The sequence below is a fragment of the Centruroides sculpturatus genome, unplaced genomic scaffold (assembly GCF_000671375.1).
Source record: "Centruroides sculpturatus isolate CEXI.00-Female unplaced genomic scaffold, Cexi_2.0 scaffold1728, whole genome shotgun sequence".
In the NCBI taxonomy this organism is placed as follows: Eukaryota; Metazoa; Arthropoda; class Arachnida; order Scorpiones; family Buthidae; genus Centruroides; species Centruroides sculpturatus.
The window spans coordinates 38,578-57,201 of record NW_019385885.1 but is presented as its reverse complement, the minus strand read 5'-3'; the positions used below and the strand labels follow the sequence as shown (position 1 = coordinate 57,201).

At 25.2% G+C, this 18,624-nt stretch overlaps 3 protein-coding genes across 3 annotated transcripts; all 3 read right to left on the bottom strand.

Moving 5' to 3' along the window:
* Window positions 1–1,261: 1,261 nt before the first annotated feature.
* LOC111612396 lies at window positions 1,262–7,615 on the bottom strand. Its single transcript, XM_023353600.1, has 5 exons — window positions 7,402–7,615; window positions 7,171–7,332; window positions 3,985–4,694; window positions 1,514–2,068; window positions 1,262–1,282 (listed from the first exon to the last, which is right to left on the bottom strand). The coding sequence occupies exons 1-5, from the start codon at window positions 7,562–7,564 to the stop codon at window positions 1,262–1,264; spliced, it is 1,611 nt and encodes a 536-aa protein (XP_023209368.1). The 5' UTR covers window positions 7,565–7,615.
* Window positions 7,616–14,104: 6,489 nt separating this feature from the next.
* Window positions 14,105–14,753, bottom strand: LOC111612403 (protein lin-7 homolog B-like). Its single transcript, XM_023353611.1, has 2 exons — window positions 14,425–14,753; window positions 14,105–14,355 (listed from the first exon to the last, which is right to left on the bottom strand). The coding sequence occupies exons 1-2, from the start codon at window positions 14,585–14,587 to the stop codon at window positions 14,177–14,179; spliced, it is 342 nt and encodes a 113-aa protein (XP_023209379.1). The 5' UTR covers window positions 14,588–14,753; the 3' UTR covers window positions 14,105–14,176.
* Window positions 14,754–16,996: 2,243 nt separating this feature from the next.
* Window positions 16,997–17,673, bottom strand: LOC111612395 (protein lin-7 homolog B-like). Its single transcript, XM_023353599.1, has 2 exons — window positions 17,317–17,673; window positions 16,997–17,247 (listed from the first exon to the last, which is right to left on the bottom strand). The coding sequence occupies exons 1-2, from the start codon at window positions 17,477–17,479 to the stop codon at window positions 17,069–17,071; spliced, it is 342 nt and encodes a 113-aa protein (XP_023209367.1). The 5' UTR covers window positions 17,480–17,673; the 3' UTR covers window positions 16,997–17,068.
* Window positions 17,674–18,624: the final 951 nt, after the last annotated feature.

Here is an 18,624-nt window from a genome sequence, read left to right as displayed (position 1 = left end):
TTTCAAAAACCTTAAGAANTATCGTAGGAGCACAGCATTTATCCACTACTGGCCTCAAGCTTCTTTCTGATTTATGTGTCTTAGCAAATCTGAATAGCTATAGTTTCATCCCCAGCCATGCCGAGGCTATTCAGATTTGCTAAGACACATAAATCAGAAAGAAGCTTGAGGCCAGTAGTGGATAAATGCTGTGCTCCTACGATACTATTAGCAAGCAGTAAAAGGACAAGCACATAGTCACTTACATTACATTTTGTCTGATTTTTACTTCTAAACATATAAATTTAGAATATAATCATGCTTATAGTTAATTAACTCCAAGTTGATTTCGAACATCCAATGTCCACAGAACCTTAACAGTCTGTGGATATTGAATAAGGAATCATCCATAAATTATGTCTCAATTTTTATACTTTTCAACTATCATCCACCCCTCCATAACACTGTCACATATACCCATCCCTAAAATTACATAACATATATCCTCAATCAACCCACTTAATTGTGCTAAAGAATAATACAAATAATACATAGCACAGATTTCAAATGTTTCAACACATTCTTTGAAATTTTATTTTATTAATATTGTTAGCAATATTTCTAGTCCTTTTAGTATTTTAAGTGTTTTTTAAATCAAGGTGTTATTACAGTTTTTCCATATTAATCAATCAATCAAATCATTTATCATCATAATATGGATTACTCCAGTTATAAGGAGACTACATTGTTTTTAATTCTTCACATTTGAGATAATATATAAAAAGAAATTTCTATTTTATTTTTATCCTTACATTTCTTAAATACATATAGTTCTCTACATTTTTAGACTCCAGAAAGAAAAAAATAAAGTTTATTGTATTTTATAAAATATTTATATCAAATTTATAAATTTCTTATAATAATAAACCAAACAATTGCCTTAATTAATCAGGCTATTTTTCGCCACTATTAATAATTAGATATTAAGTAATTTGGTTAATACCAAATTACTACTCTTGATATAATGTGAATTTGAATTTTCATGAAATTGTCATTATAGTTCTTCAAGCCATAAAATAACAATTACAAGCTTCTAAAATATTTCTTAATTAAATGTGGAAATTTTTTATATCATCTCAAAGGGAAACTAAATTTATTATTTATCACATTATATTACACTCATGTCTGAATGCTTGAGAAATCATTAAATATATCTGTTTATAGTAGTATATCTAATCGTGCATTCCTAAAAAATATATGTATAATCTTGTTAAAAAGTTGCTTATCTTGTTAATTTATCTTGCTAAAATTTATCATGTATAAATTCATAACATATGAGTGAAGATATTTAATTAACTCCACTGATTGCATTATTGATTGCAACTAACTCCACTGTATATGTATATACTGTATATAAAATTATTAATGATGATAGAAAATAGAAATTGCATATAATATATATATATCCATATCATTATTGTTTGTTAATTTCAATATTTAAATTATTAATAAAATTATTATTAATAATACTTACTTCAACATTGTCATTTTGTTGAGCTAATTGATTTAAAATCATCAATTCCATCTGTTCAGCAATATCATCAACAGGAGTTAAAATATCAGACTGAGTACTTCTTGATTCAATATAGTTACATTGAGATGAAACTTCTGATCTGTTAACATCTGAAGTTGTTTCATTCATACCAATGTCAAGATTATCCTCTACATTTTCACCACATATTTCTGTATCTGATACAGTCATTTGTACTTGAGAGAAGAAACATTCATTTTCATTTTTACTCAACTGTTCATTATTTTTACAGCTTTCATCTATCAGTTGATTTGGTAAATTACAAACTTCATTATTTAGTTCATTAGTGAAAATCTGTTGATCATTATTATCAGTAATATACATAGTATCATGATCAGCAATTTCATTACTATTAGATTCTTCAGAAATGTCATTTTGACAAATTTCATCAGACGGTTCATGAGCATAAGATTCATATACAATGTTCATATCACCTTGAACTTTCACTGAATAACCGCATGGTATAATTTCATTTTGTACATCATTTACTGAGTTGACCTAATAAGAATGAAATGCTTAAAATTAATGTTATAGTTTAATCAATAATTATTTTAAAACAATTCTAATTATATTATCAATAAATATTAATGTAGTTTGAAACCTTACTATATCAATTAGTAAATACATTATTATTTAAGTATTATCATATTAAACAGTTTCCACTGAAAAAAACTTTATAAAATTAAATATATAAATTCTATTTAAAAAGTTTTAATATTTAGTAATTAAAAATTAATTTTTCATCAAAATTTATATAATGCCTAATTCATACAATAGATAATTTATTTAAAAGTTTAATTCAATAAGCAAATAATTAAATTGTTTTAATGGAATAAAATTACACAAACAATAAGATAAAACAACCATAACAGTAAATACTTTCAAGATTAACATTCATCATCAGCAATATCAAGAGAGCAGAGAGAGCCAGAATGTATATAACAACAAATCAATACCATGAAATGGTTGACAAAACAAAAACTAAATGTTAGAAAAGAGCTTTTATACAAATTAAATATGTAAAAATATTATACAACCTGTTTCATTTTAAATAAACATTTTTTAATTTAAGCATTTATTTTATAAACTAAAAAATAATTGCCCAAAAGTATCTTAATGTACTTGATTAGTTAAACTGAATGATTAATGTGAAGGATGGGCCTTACTTGATGAGTCTAATTTTTTCCTCTTTGGTTCAATATTAGTAAACAGCATTGTAAAATCAATCCATTCAACTATTTGAAATGGGAAGTAAGACAACAAACTCTTATTATTTTAAACACTGCCAGATTTCAAACAGCACCACATTATATAAAAAATCAATTGGCAATACTTTTACAATAAAAGTTCTACATAAAATAATTATGATGAAAGTATTATAGATATTGCATGTTTCAGTATAATGGTTAAACTTGTTAAAATGAAAGAATAATGTTTATTCTGTCAGTATTTCAGCTTTATTTAAATAAAAAAGCTTATCACTATCTTACCTCACCTTTCCCTATATATTTTTTTATATATTATTAATATGGTCATACTAGAACTTAAAAGGGGTAACAGTTTTACAAACAATTAGAAATTTCTATAATAATATCATAATTAATTAATCAATTTTTCCAATAGTTAGTTTAGTTCATTTGGCTCATACAATTGCAACTTATGTATTTTCTCACCATGTTTAAGATGAGAAGCACTTTTTCAATCCTGCCAACACATTAAGTCATATGTCTGAAAAATTGACTTTACAGTGTAGCTATTTGAAGTTCAATACTAAAACTTTTTGTTTAAAAATGACTTTTTGTTCCCTTTGTTTTATAACACCCTGACCTTGCAGTGTTCCCACTGAGTCTTCTACCAACCCAGGGTATTGCAGCTTTGCTCATTTACACATCCATTTAACAAGAAATGTATCTCATTGCTAAAGATGATTTTATTCCCAAACTCTGGGTTGACTGCCAATTGCTCTAGACCCTTTTCTGTAAACCAGAAGCACATCAAATGAACAACTCATGATATTATCATCACAAAATTAAATTAGTTAAAATGAAATTATTATNATTTACTACAGAAATATAAAATTCATAATTTATATATTGTATTTCAGCTGAAATATAAATTATCGTTATTTAATAGAGTCTCCTGAGTCATAATTAAAATGTTTCTATACGTTGTTAAGTGTTCAAATTATGTTCTTAACAATCCACTCTTGTTTACATTAACAAACCAGACAAATATTTTTGTTTTTGTAACTGTACTTCACTGTAAATGTAAATTTAATACAAATCATTATCTATTGTATTAATAAAAAATAAATGTTAAAACATGCAACTGATAATAACTTGGAAAAAAATGAGAGAGGTAATTGTAATTTACAGGCAAAAATTACATAAATGATATCTGTATTTACTACTTACTTGATTATTTTTTTCAATATCATCTAATTTTGCATTTTGTTCAAGAGGAGGAGAACCAGATTTTGTTAAACAATTTTCACACAACTCTTTTAATGTTTCAACATTTTTATCTTCATTTAATTTTATTATTTCTGGTTCTTCTTTCCTTTCAATTTCATTTAATTGCATAGTATCCAGTGTAGTTGTTATCAAAACTTCACTTTCTGTTAACTTTGGAGTCTCCATACAAATATTTTTCTTTTCAGGTAGTTCATTACTTTCTACTGGTGCTTCCTTTGATAAATCATGTAATGACTCAATAGATTCAATAGATGTACTCATTTTAGATTTTGGCTTAGCTGGAACTGGTGGTGGAAGTTTTTTACTAGTAAAAGATTTAACTTCTGTAGAATGATCCATTGTTGCAAATGATTCAAAAGAATTCTTTCTATCTTGAACACTAAAACCTCCAGAATATGAATCACGAGTTACACTTGTTGACCATCTATTACTTGCAGTTTGTTCTTTATTTTGAGTTGCTGTTTCAAAAGTAGATCGCCTCCTAAGAACAATTGAGTCTGCCTTATTTCGGAAATCATAAGGTTCGCTCTTTTGATTGTCTTGAGAACTTTGGTTTTCAATACTATTATTGAACATTGCAATTCTCTGAGCAAATGCAGATCCTCTTCGAGATATTATCTGTGGTTGGCTATCCTTTGCTTCGATATTATCTACAATAATAAGTAAAAAATTTTATTAATAAAATCACCATTTTTCTTCAATATTAATCAATATATATAGGCCTACTATAACTATTGTTTACATTTATTAATGCATTATTCAAGTTATAAACTGAAAACAATTTTAAGTATATATATATATACACAGTAGACACCCCCTATAACGCGGGTTCATATAATGCGGATTCATATATCGCGGTGAAAAAATTGCGACCGTATTCGTATAAAGACGCTAAAAGAGACTCGTAAAATGCGGTAAAACGTCATTGCAGACTCATGTCACGACAGGATTGGTTGAATCTGGACCAATAATGGATGAGCAGCTGAACTACTTACACACTACACAGAGTTTAGGCGGGTAAGTTGAGTTTACTATTGTCTGTACAGTATATAAATTAGATACTGTAAGTCTAACACAGTACTGTAATTTTATACATTCCTTGTGAAAAACACATTTCTTATTCAACGGCAATAAAAATTATTTCTATTAATGATGTCTCCAAAGTTCAGAGAATTTTTTGCAGAAAAATAACTTATTAGAAAATGCAACCACTGTTTGGTGCACTGCTCCACGACAAAAACAACCTTAAGCAATGGCGTCATCGAACGGTGCACACTCGGTAAGTAATCCATAGTTTATACAAATTATTCCCAAAAAATTATACATGTTTTGGAAATTTTGAGTCAAATTAGTCTAGAATCGATTAATTTTATGGAAGAAAACCTTTCAAACAGCCATAGTCCGTAAACTGCACACGTGCTGGGCTGTGATTGGCTCATGTATTTAAGGATTCCTACAACGCAAAATTCTTATAAAGTGGAACGTATCTACAACATTATNTGCTGTGGGACGTTTTTGATCACATGCCACACAGTCCTGGCCTGACACCCAGTGACTTTCATCTCTTTCCCAAGCTGAAAGAGTTTTTAGATGGCAAACATTTTGGAACAGATGATGAAGTGAAAGAAACTGCTACCAATGGGCTGAAAGAACTGGTGGTGGAAGTCCTTGACAAAGGAATCAAAACTAATGCACACTCTGACAAGTGCTTTAATCATGATGGCAACTATGTAGAAAAATAACTGGTCTTGTATTAATTACTTAATAAAACTTTTTCCTTTCATTACTGTTTTCTTTTTTTTATGGCCAAATGTTCTCTATTTTCTAGACACCCTCATATTATTTATATTTTGAAATAATTGTTTTTAGAATAAATGAAATATAGTGTTTCATACTTTTAAAATTACTTTTACTACTGTTTAATCTTCTATTTGCAATTAAATTATAATAATTAAATTCATAATAAAAATAGAATTAGTTTTCAATATATATTAATTTAATCTTGTTTTTATTTTTGACTACAGTATATTATTGAAAATATTAAGTTATATATCTTTTCTTTATTAACCTGGCTGAATATTTTGATAATATAAAAAATGTTTTCCAAATTAATAAATTAATCAGTACTTTTTTAAATAAAATTGAATTTTTTATAATAAAAACAAAAAGAACAGAAATTATAGGATTTGAAATTAAAGAGAAGGTTTAAGTACAAACAATACATAATTTTCATTCAGTTTTTCATTTTAAGTAAATTAATATATTTAAACTGTATAATACACCAAAATAATGTAAAATTATTTCCAAAATAGTAAATAGATTTTATAATTTCCTTCAGGAAATTTAATAAAATCTATTTTTTTTTTAATGTTATCATCATCACTTTTTAATATTAGTAAACTCTTAAATTTAAGTAATAAGTAAAAAATACAATTATTTCATGATTATTATGCAAAATTTGTAATAAATTTGTAATGTCTTTAATATTGAAAAAAAAAATTATAGTAATATATTTGCAAATTTCTTTTGTAAGGTACATATTCTAATTGTTAATTTTGTTTCTTTCTCAACAAGATATTAAATGCTAATTCTTTTGAGATAGCATAATTAATATATTAATATATTATTGCTTATATTATTCAATTTTTATACATGTAAAATATTTAGTATAGAAAGTTCTCCTAATTTATGAAACAAAATAAAATATTTTATAATAATGATAATAATCATCATAATAAGAGAATTAAATTTTACAAATATGTAAATCATAAATTCTATTTTTCATCTTTCCCAAATTTATATATAATTTATTAAATCACATAAAAAATGTTCATGCAAGAGTGCATGTTCAAATCTTTTTGAAATAACTGGTTAAACAGGATTTCCTTATTATCTATGGTTGTTCAACTCTTACTATTATAGTTCAAAATATATTTTATTTTTCTCAACCAGCCCTATTTATTCACCTCTAAATAAAAAAAATGTGCATAAACAGCACAAATTGCAAAGTTATTTTAATTTAAACTTTCTTTTTGCATTTATAATTTTTAAAATGTCTCTTAAAATTTTATTCCAATTATTCTATTATATTATAGAATATATGAATATATTACTTGTGGTATATACCTGAGTCACTAGCTCTCTTTATTACCAAATCTAAAAGACCAGTGTACACTGCTTGCTTAACTGCAAATACCAGAGCAGAATGACAACGACCATAACAGCTTTCTCCATTTATTTCTCTAATCTCATCTCCAACTTTTAATCCAGCAACTTCACTAGCACCTCCTAAATAACAGAAAAAATTTTAATCTTTTATTTTAAATAATATAATTTTTAATTTAAAGATGAATATACCTGGAGTGACTGAATCTACAAATACAGGTGTTCCTTGATCTTTACCGCCTCTTAATGAAAAACCAAATCCTTTTGAATCAGAACTATGTTTTAACCAGATTTTCAACTTTAAAAATTCATTATTTGGAGTCTGTAAAAAATAAAATTTATATTCTTTTAACATAAATGGCCCATTTTAAATGTTTATGAAAAAAGTTAGATAATGTTGTCAAACAACATGAATAGTTAGAATATTCACCACATCAACAACTGGTTGTACCTGTACATAATAAAAACAAACTCAAATACACCAAACCCCCAAAAGAAATAAATATATTTAGTAATACAAATTTTGCTTGTTTTGAGTTTATTTGAATATTTTTATGAATAGTTAGATAATGTAGTCATACAGCATAAAAAGTTAGAAAATATAAACATATTCATGATGTATTAAATTACAAATGCATATACTAAATATAATCATTTCTTTAAAGACTACATATACATAAGCACACTCTCAAATAATTAAAATAGACACTTGTCATTTACACCTTGAAAAATACAAATAACCATTAATTTGAAAAGAGAATTATACGTATAATTAAGTGAGGAAAAATCAACTTGACCTTCAGTTCAAGTAGAAGCTACAATTAACATGTACAAAAAATAGATATTAAAATATAAAAATTACATAATAAATGACAATGGCGCAGAAAATAATGAGTAATGAAATTAAATGGAAAAGAAAGTTAAAAGATAAATCATGTAACAAATGATAGTACACTTACAAAATTCAATAAGTACTGAATAAGATAAGATTAAAAAAAAAAACTACATTAAATCTAATAATTCTGATAATCTGACATATAACTTATATGAAAGAAAATATATTTTTAATACTTTCAATTCTTCAGAAATGTAGTTTACTATACTGAAATCATTCAAATGAAAAATTTTAAAAATTATTTTATTAATTTTGATTCCAGGAATGAATATGATCATTTTCCTAATTTATATTGTCTTATAAATCTGTTTTATAATGCTAATACAGTAAAAACTTCAATTAAAAAGCTTGAAAAATAGTTTTTAGTAGTAATTTGAACTTAAATGTAATTTATAGCATCATAAAATTACAAATTTAAAAAATTTTTCTTTATTCATATATTATGAGGGGCATTCAGAAAATACAGAACATTTGCACATAGCATTCTGCATAGGTGAATGACCACCATTGATTCAAGGTCAATTTGTTCTCTGATGTGTTAGCTTAGTGCAGGGCTTCTTAAACTTTTTTATTCACAACCTCATTTATGATTTTTTGGGTTGTAAAAAAAATCACAATCTAAAATAAAGATATATACAAATTTGGAAAAGCAATAATGGTGTACTACCACAGTTCACTCTTGTGTTACAATGGAACAGAGACAACTGAATACACTGAAAAGCGACAACACTACACTAGTTNGTATGATTGTGGAGGTATTCTATGAATGATAAAGATCCATTGCACATTCAAATCAGATTAAGAGATATGTTGTATTATTAATAAATCTTAATTTTGTACAATTTATTAATGAAAATGAAATTCTAAAATTTCTAATTTATATAAACTATAGAATCATAAACTATTGTTTACATTTATTAATGCATTATTCAAGTTATAAACTGAAAACAATTTTAAGTATATATATATATACTTAAAATTGTTAATTGTTAAAATTAATTATATATACTTATGTAAGAAATTGAACAAAAAGCTCAGGCTTAAATTTTTTCCATTAATCTTACATTAACATATATTAAATTACTTAACATATCATACATATATTAACTAAATGGAAGCTTTTGTGTTAGTAAGTAAATAATATACCAAGTGTATGGTAAATTAATTTTTAAAATATCTATCCACATAAAAAATATGTAAAGTATATATACACATACATACACTATCCCAATGAAGCAACTAACACACTCAAATACATTAATAATTTTGGAAGAATAAACAGGTTACTGTATTGCTGAACATAAATTGTTCACTAGTCTCAACATATCAGAAAGTATGTTAATAAAAGTAATTGTCCTTAATTTAAAAATCACTTATATGTGCATGCTTTAATCCAAAATTACATAGTATTTATTAAATTCACTAGCCACGTTCTAGCCAGAAGATTAATCTGCCATTATAAATGAATTTATTTTCATTTTATGTTTGCACAATAAATTAAGAGTACAGTAGAGCATCAATTATCCGAATACTGATCAACCGAAACATCGGTTAAACGAAAGCATTCCAGTTCGCAAATTCAAATTTCCGCTAGGGCTGTGGCGTTGCAGCACTCTTCCCCTCCCTGCCAAACTGAACTGTAGGCCTAGTTTAATGTATTACATTATGTAAGGTATGTATTTGTAAGACATGTGATACAAATTATATACAGTACAGTTTTGTGTTTAATATATTTTTTTGTAAATGATCAGTTATCCAAAAAATCGTTTATCCCGAACAACCCCAGTCCTGAATTGTTTCGGATAATCGATGCTCTACTGTATTATCATTTTTCATTAACGTAATAATATGACTAATTTTTCTAAACTATTTCATAAAAAATGAAATTTTTTATAGAAATTAGACATTTTATATCATATTTGAACACAAAAAAATTTTATTCATTAGTAAACTCATTAAAATATTAAAATTGATCATTTTAATTAATATATGTCAACTCTTTCAATTTTTATCAAATATATCATAGTATAAGATGATAAAATTCTATATTAGAACTAAAGAACTAATAAATTAAAAAACAAACTTTATAAATGCTAAATTTGATCAGAATAAATAATTAGAAACAATTATGTACAAACAAAAATATTTTCTTGGCATCACATAAATTCAGAATAAAGACTTTCTGCCAATAGTGCTACAATGTTATAATAAAATAAAATATTACTTTTTTAACACTTCAACTATATTTTTAATTATATCATCTGGAAATGTTTTATAATTTTAATCAAATGTAAACTAGAAAAATTGTCACAGAGTAGAATTTTGTGTCCATTACATTTAAAATAAGTACTTATAAAGACTAGTAAATATATATATATATATATATCTGCAGGCCCTATAAGAGAGAGTGCAACTTTGTTAGTCCAATGATCCAGGCCCATGAACTTTAGAGGTTCCATCAGAGGAAAAAAAATTAAAAAATTGTCCATTTTCTGATTACTTTTCCAAATAATGAAATAACTTTGGCTATGGGCTAACATTTATACCAGATTATTATTCTACTTCAATATCATTATTTTATTTTGCACCAACAGTTCTCCATTCTTTTGGGGCCTTGTATATTTGGCTTTCATTAGATCATATTTTGACATTGTAGACCATTAATAGTATACTTTGAGAACATAATACTTAAAATAGCTTGAAAAAGTCTAATATGATAATGGTTATATTTTGATATGTGTATGATTGTGGAGGTATTCTATGAATGATAAAGATCCATTGCACATTCAAATCAGATTAAGAGATATGTTGTATTATTAATAAATCTTAATTTTGTACAATTTATTAATGAAAATGAAATTCTAAAATTTCTAATTTATATAAACTATAGAATCATAAATAAATAATCATAAATATCATAAATATAATTTTGCCTATAACAGATACAAAAATGAATTAGCTATCCAAATTCTTTCATTTAATTTTATTTTAGAACAGAATTCAGTTATTCTATTTGCAAATCAAAAAAACTTGAAGATTAATATAAAGACTGATTCTTGTTTCATTGTCTTGAGATGTAATTGTCTATTCAGATACTTCTAATATAAATAATTATCTTTTTGTCCTTACAGTTACATTATGAAACATCTATTTTATAGAAAATGAGATCATCCCAGACTATTGCATTTTTAGGATTTAAAATTACTCCCTTATGAATAATAAATCATATGAGAGTAATTTTAAACAAGAAACTTCCTTTATAGTCTTTAAAATATACTATAATTGCCCTCTTCAAAAATTTTCCTGCAGGTGATTTTGTTTGAAACAATGGATACATATTGTTTGGTTGTGATAGTTTTTTTTTTTACATATACTGTTTTACTATAATTATTATTGTTATTGACTATCTATAATTTTTTGTAAAATTTGCATAAATGTGTATATATTACACACACAAAACAAAATTTTAAAAATTATTTTATTAATTTTGATTCCAGGAATGAATATGATCATTTTCCTAATTTATATTGTCTTATAAATCTGTTTTATAATGCTAATACAGTAAAAACTTCAATTAAAAAGCTTGAAAAATAGTTTTTAGTAGTAATTTGAACTTAAATGTAATTTATAGCATCATAAAATTACAAATTTAAAAAATTTTTCTTTATTCATATATTATGAGGGGCATTCAGAAAATACAGAACATTTGCACATAGCATTCTGCATAGGTGAATGACCACCATTGATTCAAGGTCAATTTGTTCTCTGATGTGTTAGCTTAGTGCAGGGCTTCTTAAACTTTTTTATTCACAACCTCATTTATGATTTTTTGGGTTGTAAAAAAAATCACAATCTAAAATAAAGATATATACAAATTTGGAAAAGCAATAATGGTGTACTACCACAGTTCACTCTTGTGTTACAATGGAACAGAGACAACTGAATACACTGAAAAGCGACAACACTACACTAGTTCACACTACAGTGTTGCTGAATTGCTGTCTCTCTGCACCAGAAGTGAACAAAGCGCAACTCATGAAACCTATGACACAAAGCGTGCCATTTTCAAACTCTCACAAATTATTTTCAATATTTTGCATCAAAATCTTGCGACCCAAGATATCGCTATCCGACCCCAAATAGGGTCACGACCCATAGTTTAAGAAGCCCTGGCTTAGTGCACATAGAGTTTCAATGATGGGAGACTTATTGTTACTGTTGTCAAGGGTTAAAATGTGTACAAAAATTGAAAATCCTGCCACATGAAAAGTACAAAGTGTTATTTGTTTTTTAAATGCAATGAAAGTTTGTCTTATAGAAACTCATAAGCAAATCATGAAAGTGTATGGTGATCACATTATATACAAAGTAAGTGTGAGAAAATAATGTTTAATCAAGGAACTGCCTGCACGCTTCTGCAGCCACTATGCTGTGGGACGTTTTTGATCACATGCCACACAGTCCTGGCCTGACACCCAGTGACTTTCATCTCTTTCCCAAGCTGAAAGAGTTTTTAGATGGCAAACATTTTGGAACAGATGATGAAGTGAAAGAAACTGCTACCAATGGGCTGAAAGAACTGGTGGTGGAAGTCCTTGACAAAGGAATCAAAACTAATGCACACTCTGACAAGTGCTTTAATCATGATGGCAACTATGTAGAAAAATAACTGGTCTTGTATTAATTACTTAATAAAACTTTTTCCTTTCATTACTGTTTTCTTTTTTTTATGGCCAAATGTTCTCTATTTTCTAGACACCCTCATATTATTTATATTTTGAAATAATTGTTTTTAGAATAAATGAAATATAGTGTTTCATACTTTTAAAATTACTTTTACTACTGTTTAATCTTCTATTTGCAATTAAATTATAATAATTAAATTCATAATAAAAATAGAATTAGTTTTCAATATATATTAATTTAATCTTGTTTTTATTTTTGACTACAGTATATTATTGAAAATATTAAGTTATATATCTTTTCTTTATTAATCTTATTTTGCACCAACAGTTCTCCATTCTTTTGGGGCCTTGTATATTTGGCTTTCATTAGATCATATTTTGACATTGTAGACCATTAATAGTATACTTTGAGAACATAATACTTAAAATAGCTTGAAAAAGTCTAATATGATAATGGTTATATTTTGATATGTGTATGATTGTGGAGGTATTCTATGAATGATAAAGATCCATTGCACATTCAAATCAGATTAAGAGATATGTTGTATTATTAATAAATCTTAATTTTGTACAATTTATTAATGAAAATGAAATTCTAAAATTTCTAATTTATATAAACTATAGAATCATAAATAAATAATCATAAATATCATAAATATAATTTTGCCTATAACAGATACAAAAATGAATTAGCTATCCAAATTCTTTCATTTAATTTTATTTTAGAACAGAATTCAGTTATTCTATTTGCAAATCAAAAAAACTTGAAGATTAATATAAAGACTGATTCTTGTTTCATTGTCTTGAGATGTAATTGTCTATTCAGATACTTCTAATATAAATAATTATCTTTTTGTCCTTACAGTTACATTATGAAACATCTATTTTATAGAAAATGAGATCATCCCAGACTATTGCATTTTTAGGATTTAAAATTACTCCCTTATGAATAATAAATCATATGAGAGTAATTTTAAACAAGAAACTTCCTTTATAGTCTTTAAAATATACTATAATTGCCCTCTTCAAAAATTTTCCTGCAGGTGATTTTGTTTGAAACAATGGATACATATTGTTTGGTTGTGATAGTTTTTTTTTTTACATATACNCATGCAAGAGTGCATGTTCAAATCTTTTTGAAATAACTGGTTAAACAGGATTTCCTTATTATCTATGGTTGTTCAACTCTTACTATTATAGTTCAAAATATATTTTATTTTTCTCAACCAGCCCTATTTATTCACCTCTAAATAAAAAAAATGTGCATAAACAGCACAAATTGCAAAGTTATTTTAATTTAAACTTTCTTTTTGCATTTATAATTTTTAAAATGTCTCTTAAAATTTTATTCCAATTATTCTATTATATTATAGAATATATGAATATATTACTTGTGGTATATACCTGAGTCACTAGCTCTCTTTATTACCAAATCTAAAAGACCAGTGTACACTGCTTGCTTAACTGCAAATACCAGAGCAGAATGACAACGACCATAACAGCTTTCTCCATTTATTTCTCTAATCTCATCTCCAACTTTTAATCCAGCAACTTCACTAGCACCTCCTAAATAACAGAAAAAATTTTAATCTTTTATTTTAAATAATATAATTTTTAATTTAAAGATGAATATACCTGGAGTGACTGAATCTACAAATACAGGTGTTCCTTGATCTTTACCGCCTCTTAATGAAAAACCAAATCCTTTTGAATCAGAACTATGTTTTAACCAGATTTTCAACTTTAAAAATTCATTATTTGGAGTCTGTAAAAAATAAAATTTATATTCTTTTAACATAAATGGCCCATTTTAAATGTTTATGAAAAAAGTTAGATAATGTTGTCAAACAACATGAATAGTTAGAATATTCACCACATCAACAACTGGTTGTACCTGTACATAATAAAAACAAACTCAAATACACCAAAACCCCCAAAAGAAATAAATATATTTAGTAATACAAATTTCGCTTGTTTTGAGTTTATTTGAATATTTTTATGAATAGTTAGATAATGTAGTCATACAGCATAAAAAGTTAGAAAATATAAACATATTCATGATGTATTAAATTACAAATGCATATACTAAATATAATCATTTCTTTAAAGACTACATATACATAAGCACACTCTCAAATAATTAAAATAGACACTTGTCATTTACACCTTGAAAAATACAAATAACCATTAATTTGAAAAGAGAATTATACGTATAATTAAGTGAGGAAAAATCAACTTGACCTTCAGTTCAAGTAGAAGCTACAATTAACATGTACAAAAAATAGATATTAAAATATAAAAATTACATAATAAATGACAATGGCGCAGAAAATAATGAGTAATGAAATTAAATGGAAAAGAAAGTTAAAAGATAAATCATGTAACAAATGATAGTACACTTACAAAATTCAATAAGTACTGAATAAGATAAGATTAAAAAAAAAAACTACATTAAATCTAATAATTCTGATAATCTGACATATAACTTATATGAAAGAAAATATATTTTTAACCTTGAAGATATTTATATAATTTGATAAAANTGAAAGTTTGGATTATAGAAACTCATAAGCAAATCATGAAAGTGTATGGTGATCACATTATATACAAAGTAAGTGTGAGAAAATAATGTTTAATCAAGGAACTGCCTGCACGCTTCTGCAGCCACTATGCTGTGGGACGTTTTTGATCACATGCCACACAGTCCTGGCCTGACACCCAGTGACTTTCATCTCTTTCCCAAGCTGAAAGAGTTTTTAGATGGCAAACATTTTGGAACAGATGATGAAGTGAAAGAAACTGCTACCAATGGGCTGAAAGAACTGGTGGTGGAAGTCCTTGACAAAGGAATCAAAACTAATGCACACTCTGACAAGTGCTTTAATCATGATGGCAACTATGTAGAAAAATAACTGGTCTTGTATTAATTACTTAATAAAACTTTTTCCTTTCATTACTGTTTTCTTTTTTTTATGGCCAAATGTTCTCTATTTTCTAGACACCCTCATATTATTTATATTTTGAAATAATTGTTTTTAGAATAAATGAAATATAGTGTTTCATACTTTTAAAATTACTTTTACTACTGTTTAATCTTCTATTTGCAATTAAATTATAATAATTAAATTCATAATAAAAATAGAATTAGTTTTCAATATATATTAATTTAATCTTGTTTTTATTTTTGACTACAGTATATTATTGAAAATATTAAGTTATATATCTTTTCTTTATTAACCTGGCTGAATATTTTGATAATATAAAAAATGTTTTCCAAATTAATAAATTAATCAGTACTTTTTTAAATAAAATTGAATTTTTTATAATAAAAACAAAAAGAACAGAAATTATAGGATTTGAAATTAAAGAGAAGGTTTAAGTACAAACAATACATAATTTTCATTCAGTTTTTCATTTTAAGTAAATTAATATATTTAAACTGTATAATACACCAAAATAATGTAAAATTATTTCCAAAATAGTAAATAGATTTTATAATTTCCTTCAGGAAATTTAATAAAATCTATTTTTTTTTTAATGTTATCATCATCACTTTTTAATATTAGTAAACTCTTAAATTTAAGTAATAAGTAAAAAATACAATTATTTCATGATTATTATGCAAAATTTGTAATAAATTTGTAATGTCTTTAATATTGAAAAAAAAAATTATAGTAATATATTTGCAAATTTCTTTTGTAAGGTACATATTCTAATTGTTAATTTTGTTTCTTTCTCAACAAGATATTAAATGCTAATTCTTTTGAGATAGCATAATTAATATATTAATATATTATTGCTTATATTATTCAATTTTTATACATGTAAAATATTTAGTATAGAAAGTTCTCCTAATTTATGAAACAAAATAAAATATTTTATAATAATGATAATAATCATCATAATAAGAGAATTAAATTTTACAAATATGTAAATCATAAATTCTATTTTTCATCTTTCCCAAATTTATATATAATTTATTAAATCACATAAAAAATGTTCATGCAAGAGTGCATGTTCAAATCTTTTTGAAATAACTGGTTAAACAGGATTTCCTTATTATCTATGGTTGTTCAACTCTTACTATTATAGTTCAAAATATATTTTATTTTTCTCAACCAGCCCTATTTATTCACCTCTAAATAAAAAAAATGTGCATAAACAGCACAAATTGCAAAGTTATTTTAATTTAAACTTTCTTTTTGCATTTATAATTTTTAAAATGTCTCTTAAAATTTTATTCCAATTATTCTATTATATTATAGAATATATGAATATATTACTTGTGGTATATACCTGAGTCACTAGCTCTCTTTATTACCAAATCTAAAAGACCAGTGTACACTGCTTGCTTAACTGCAAATACCAGAGCAGAATGACAACGACCATAACAGCTTTCTCCATTTATTTCTCTAATCTCATCTCCAACTTTTAATCCAGCAACTTCACTAGCACCTCCTAAATAACAGAAAAAATTTTAATCTTTTATTTTAAATAATATAATTTTTAATTTAAAGATGAATATACCTGGAGTGACTGAATCTACAAATACAGGTGTTCCTTGATCTTTACCGCCTCTTAATGAAAAACCAAATCCTTTTGAATCAGAACTATGTTTTAACCAGATTTTCAACTTTAAAAATTCATTATTTGGAGTCTGTAAAAAATAAAATTTATATTCTTTTAACATAAATGGCCCATTTTAAATGTTTATGAAAAAAGTTAGATAATGTTGTCAAACAACATGAATAGTTAGAATATTCACCACATCAACAACTGGTTGTACCTGTACATAATAAAAACAAACTCAAATACACCAAACCCCCAAAAGAAATAAATATATTTAGTAATACAAATTTTGCTTGTTTTGAGTTTATTTGAATATTTTTATGAATAGTTAGATAATGTAGTCATACAGCATAAAAAGTTAGAAAATATAAACATATTCATGATGTATTAAATTACAAATGCATATACTAAATATAATCATTTCTTTAAAGACTACATATACATAAGCACACTCTCAAATAATTAAAATAGACACTTGTCATTTACACCTTGAAAAATACAAATAACCATTAATTTGAAAAGAGAATTATACGTATAATTAAGTGAGGAAAAATCAACTTGACCTTCAGTTCAAGTAGAAGCTACAATTAACATGTACAAAAAATAGATATTAAAATATAAAAATTACATAATAAATGACAATGGCGCAGAAAATAATGAGTAATGAAATTAAATGGAAAAGAAAGTTAAAAGATAAATCATGTAACAAATGATAGTACACTTACAAAATTCAATAAGTACTGAATAAGATAAGATTAAAAAAAAAAACTACATTAAATCTAATAATTCTGATAATCTGACATATAACTTATATGAAAGAAAATATATTTTTAACCTTGAAGATATTTATATAATTTGATAAAATTTTCAAAATATGCTTCAAGAGCAACAAATTAGAACAGCATCATTTTTATAACAAAATGATACATTGTAATTATATTATATAATAATAATTAAGAAAAATAGTATACATTTTTTTGAAGTCAAAAAATATTAATTACTTTAGACATAGTTAGTAATTTTAAATTTGAAATAAATACTAATTAAGAAGATAAAAATAAAAGTTATGAGATTTTCTTGTATAAATCTTTAATACATTTTATACAAAAGTAATTCATTTCTACAAAAATGTATGAGCTAATTTCATTGGAAATAAAGTTATTTTAGTTCTAATGTAAAAAGTATGATTACTAGATAGAAATCTACATAGTTAAAACATTAATGCATTTTTTTTTAACTGTATAAATGGATGAGACTAATTTCAAG

What these genes read in the sequence shown, in the direction of transcription:
- LOC111612396 (XM_023353600.1), bottom strand. Translation starts at nt 7,564, where the DNA reads ATGTTAAAAGAATATAAATTTTATTTTTTACAGACTCCAAATAATGAA. An exon ending in AAAGAGAGCTAGTGACTCAG is followed by an intron (nt 4,695 to 7,170) that starts GTATATACCACA and finishes TTATTATTGTAG; the next exon opens with ATAATATCGAAGCAAAGGAT. An exon ending in AACAAAATGACAATGTTGAA is followed by an intron (nt 1,283 to 1,513) that starts GTAAGTATTATT and finishes GATAAATTTTAG; the next exon opens with CAAGATAAATTAACAAGATA.
- LOC111612403 (XM_023353611.1), bottom strand. Translation starts at nt 14,587, where the DNA reads ATGTTAAAAGAATATAAATTTTATTTTTTACAGACTCCAAATAATGAA. An exon ending in TGTAGATTCAGTCACTCCAG is followed by an intron (nt 14,356 to 14,424) that starts GTATATTCATCT and finishes TCTGTTATTTAG; the next exon opens with GAGGTGCTAGTGAAGTTGCT.
- LOC111612395 (XM_023353599.1), bottom strand. Translation starts at nt 17,479, where the DNA reads ATGTTAAAAGAATATAAATTTTATTTTTTACAGACTCCAAATAATGAA. An exon ending in TGTAGATTCAGTCACTCCAG is followed by an intron (nt 17,248 to 17,316) that starts GTATATTCATCT and finishes TCTGTTATTTAG; the next exon opens with GAGGTGCTAGTGAAGTTGCT.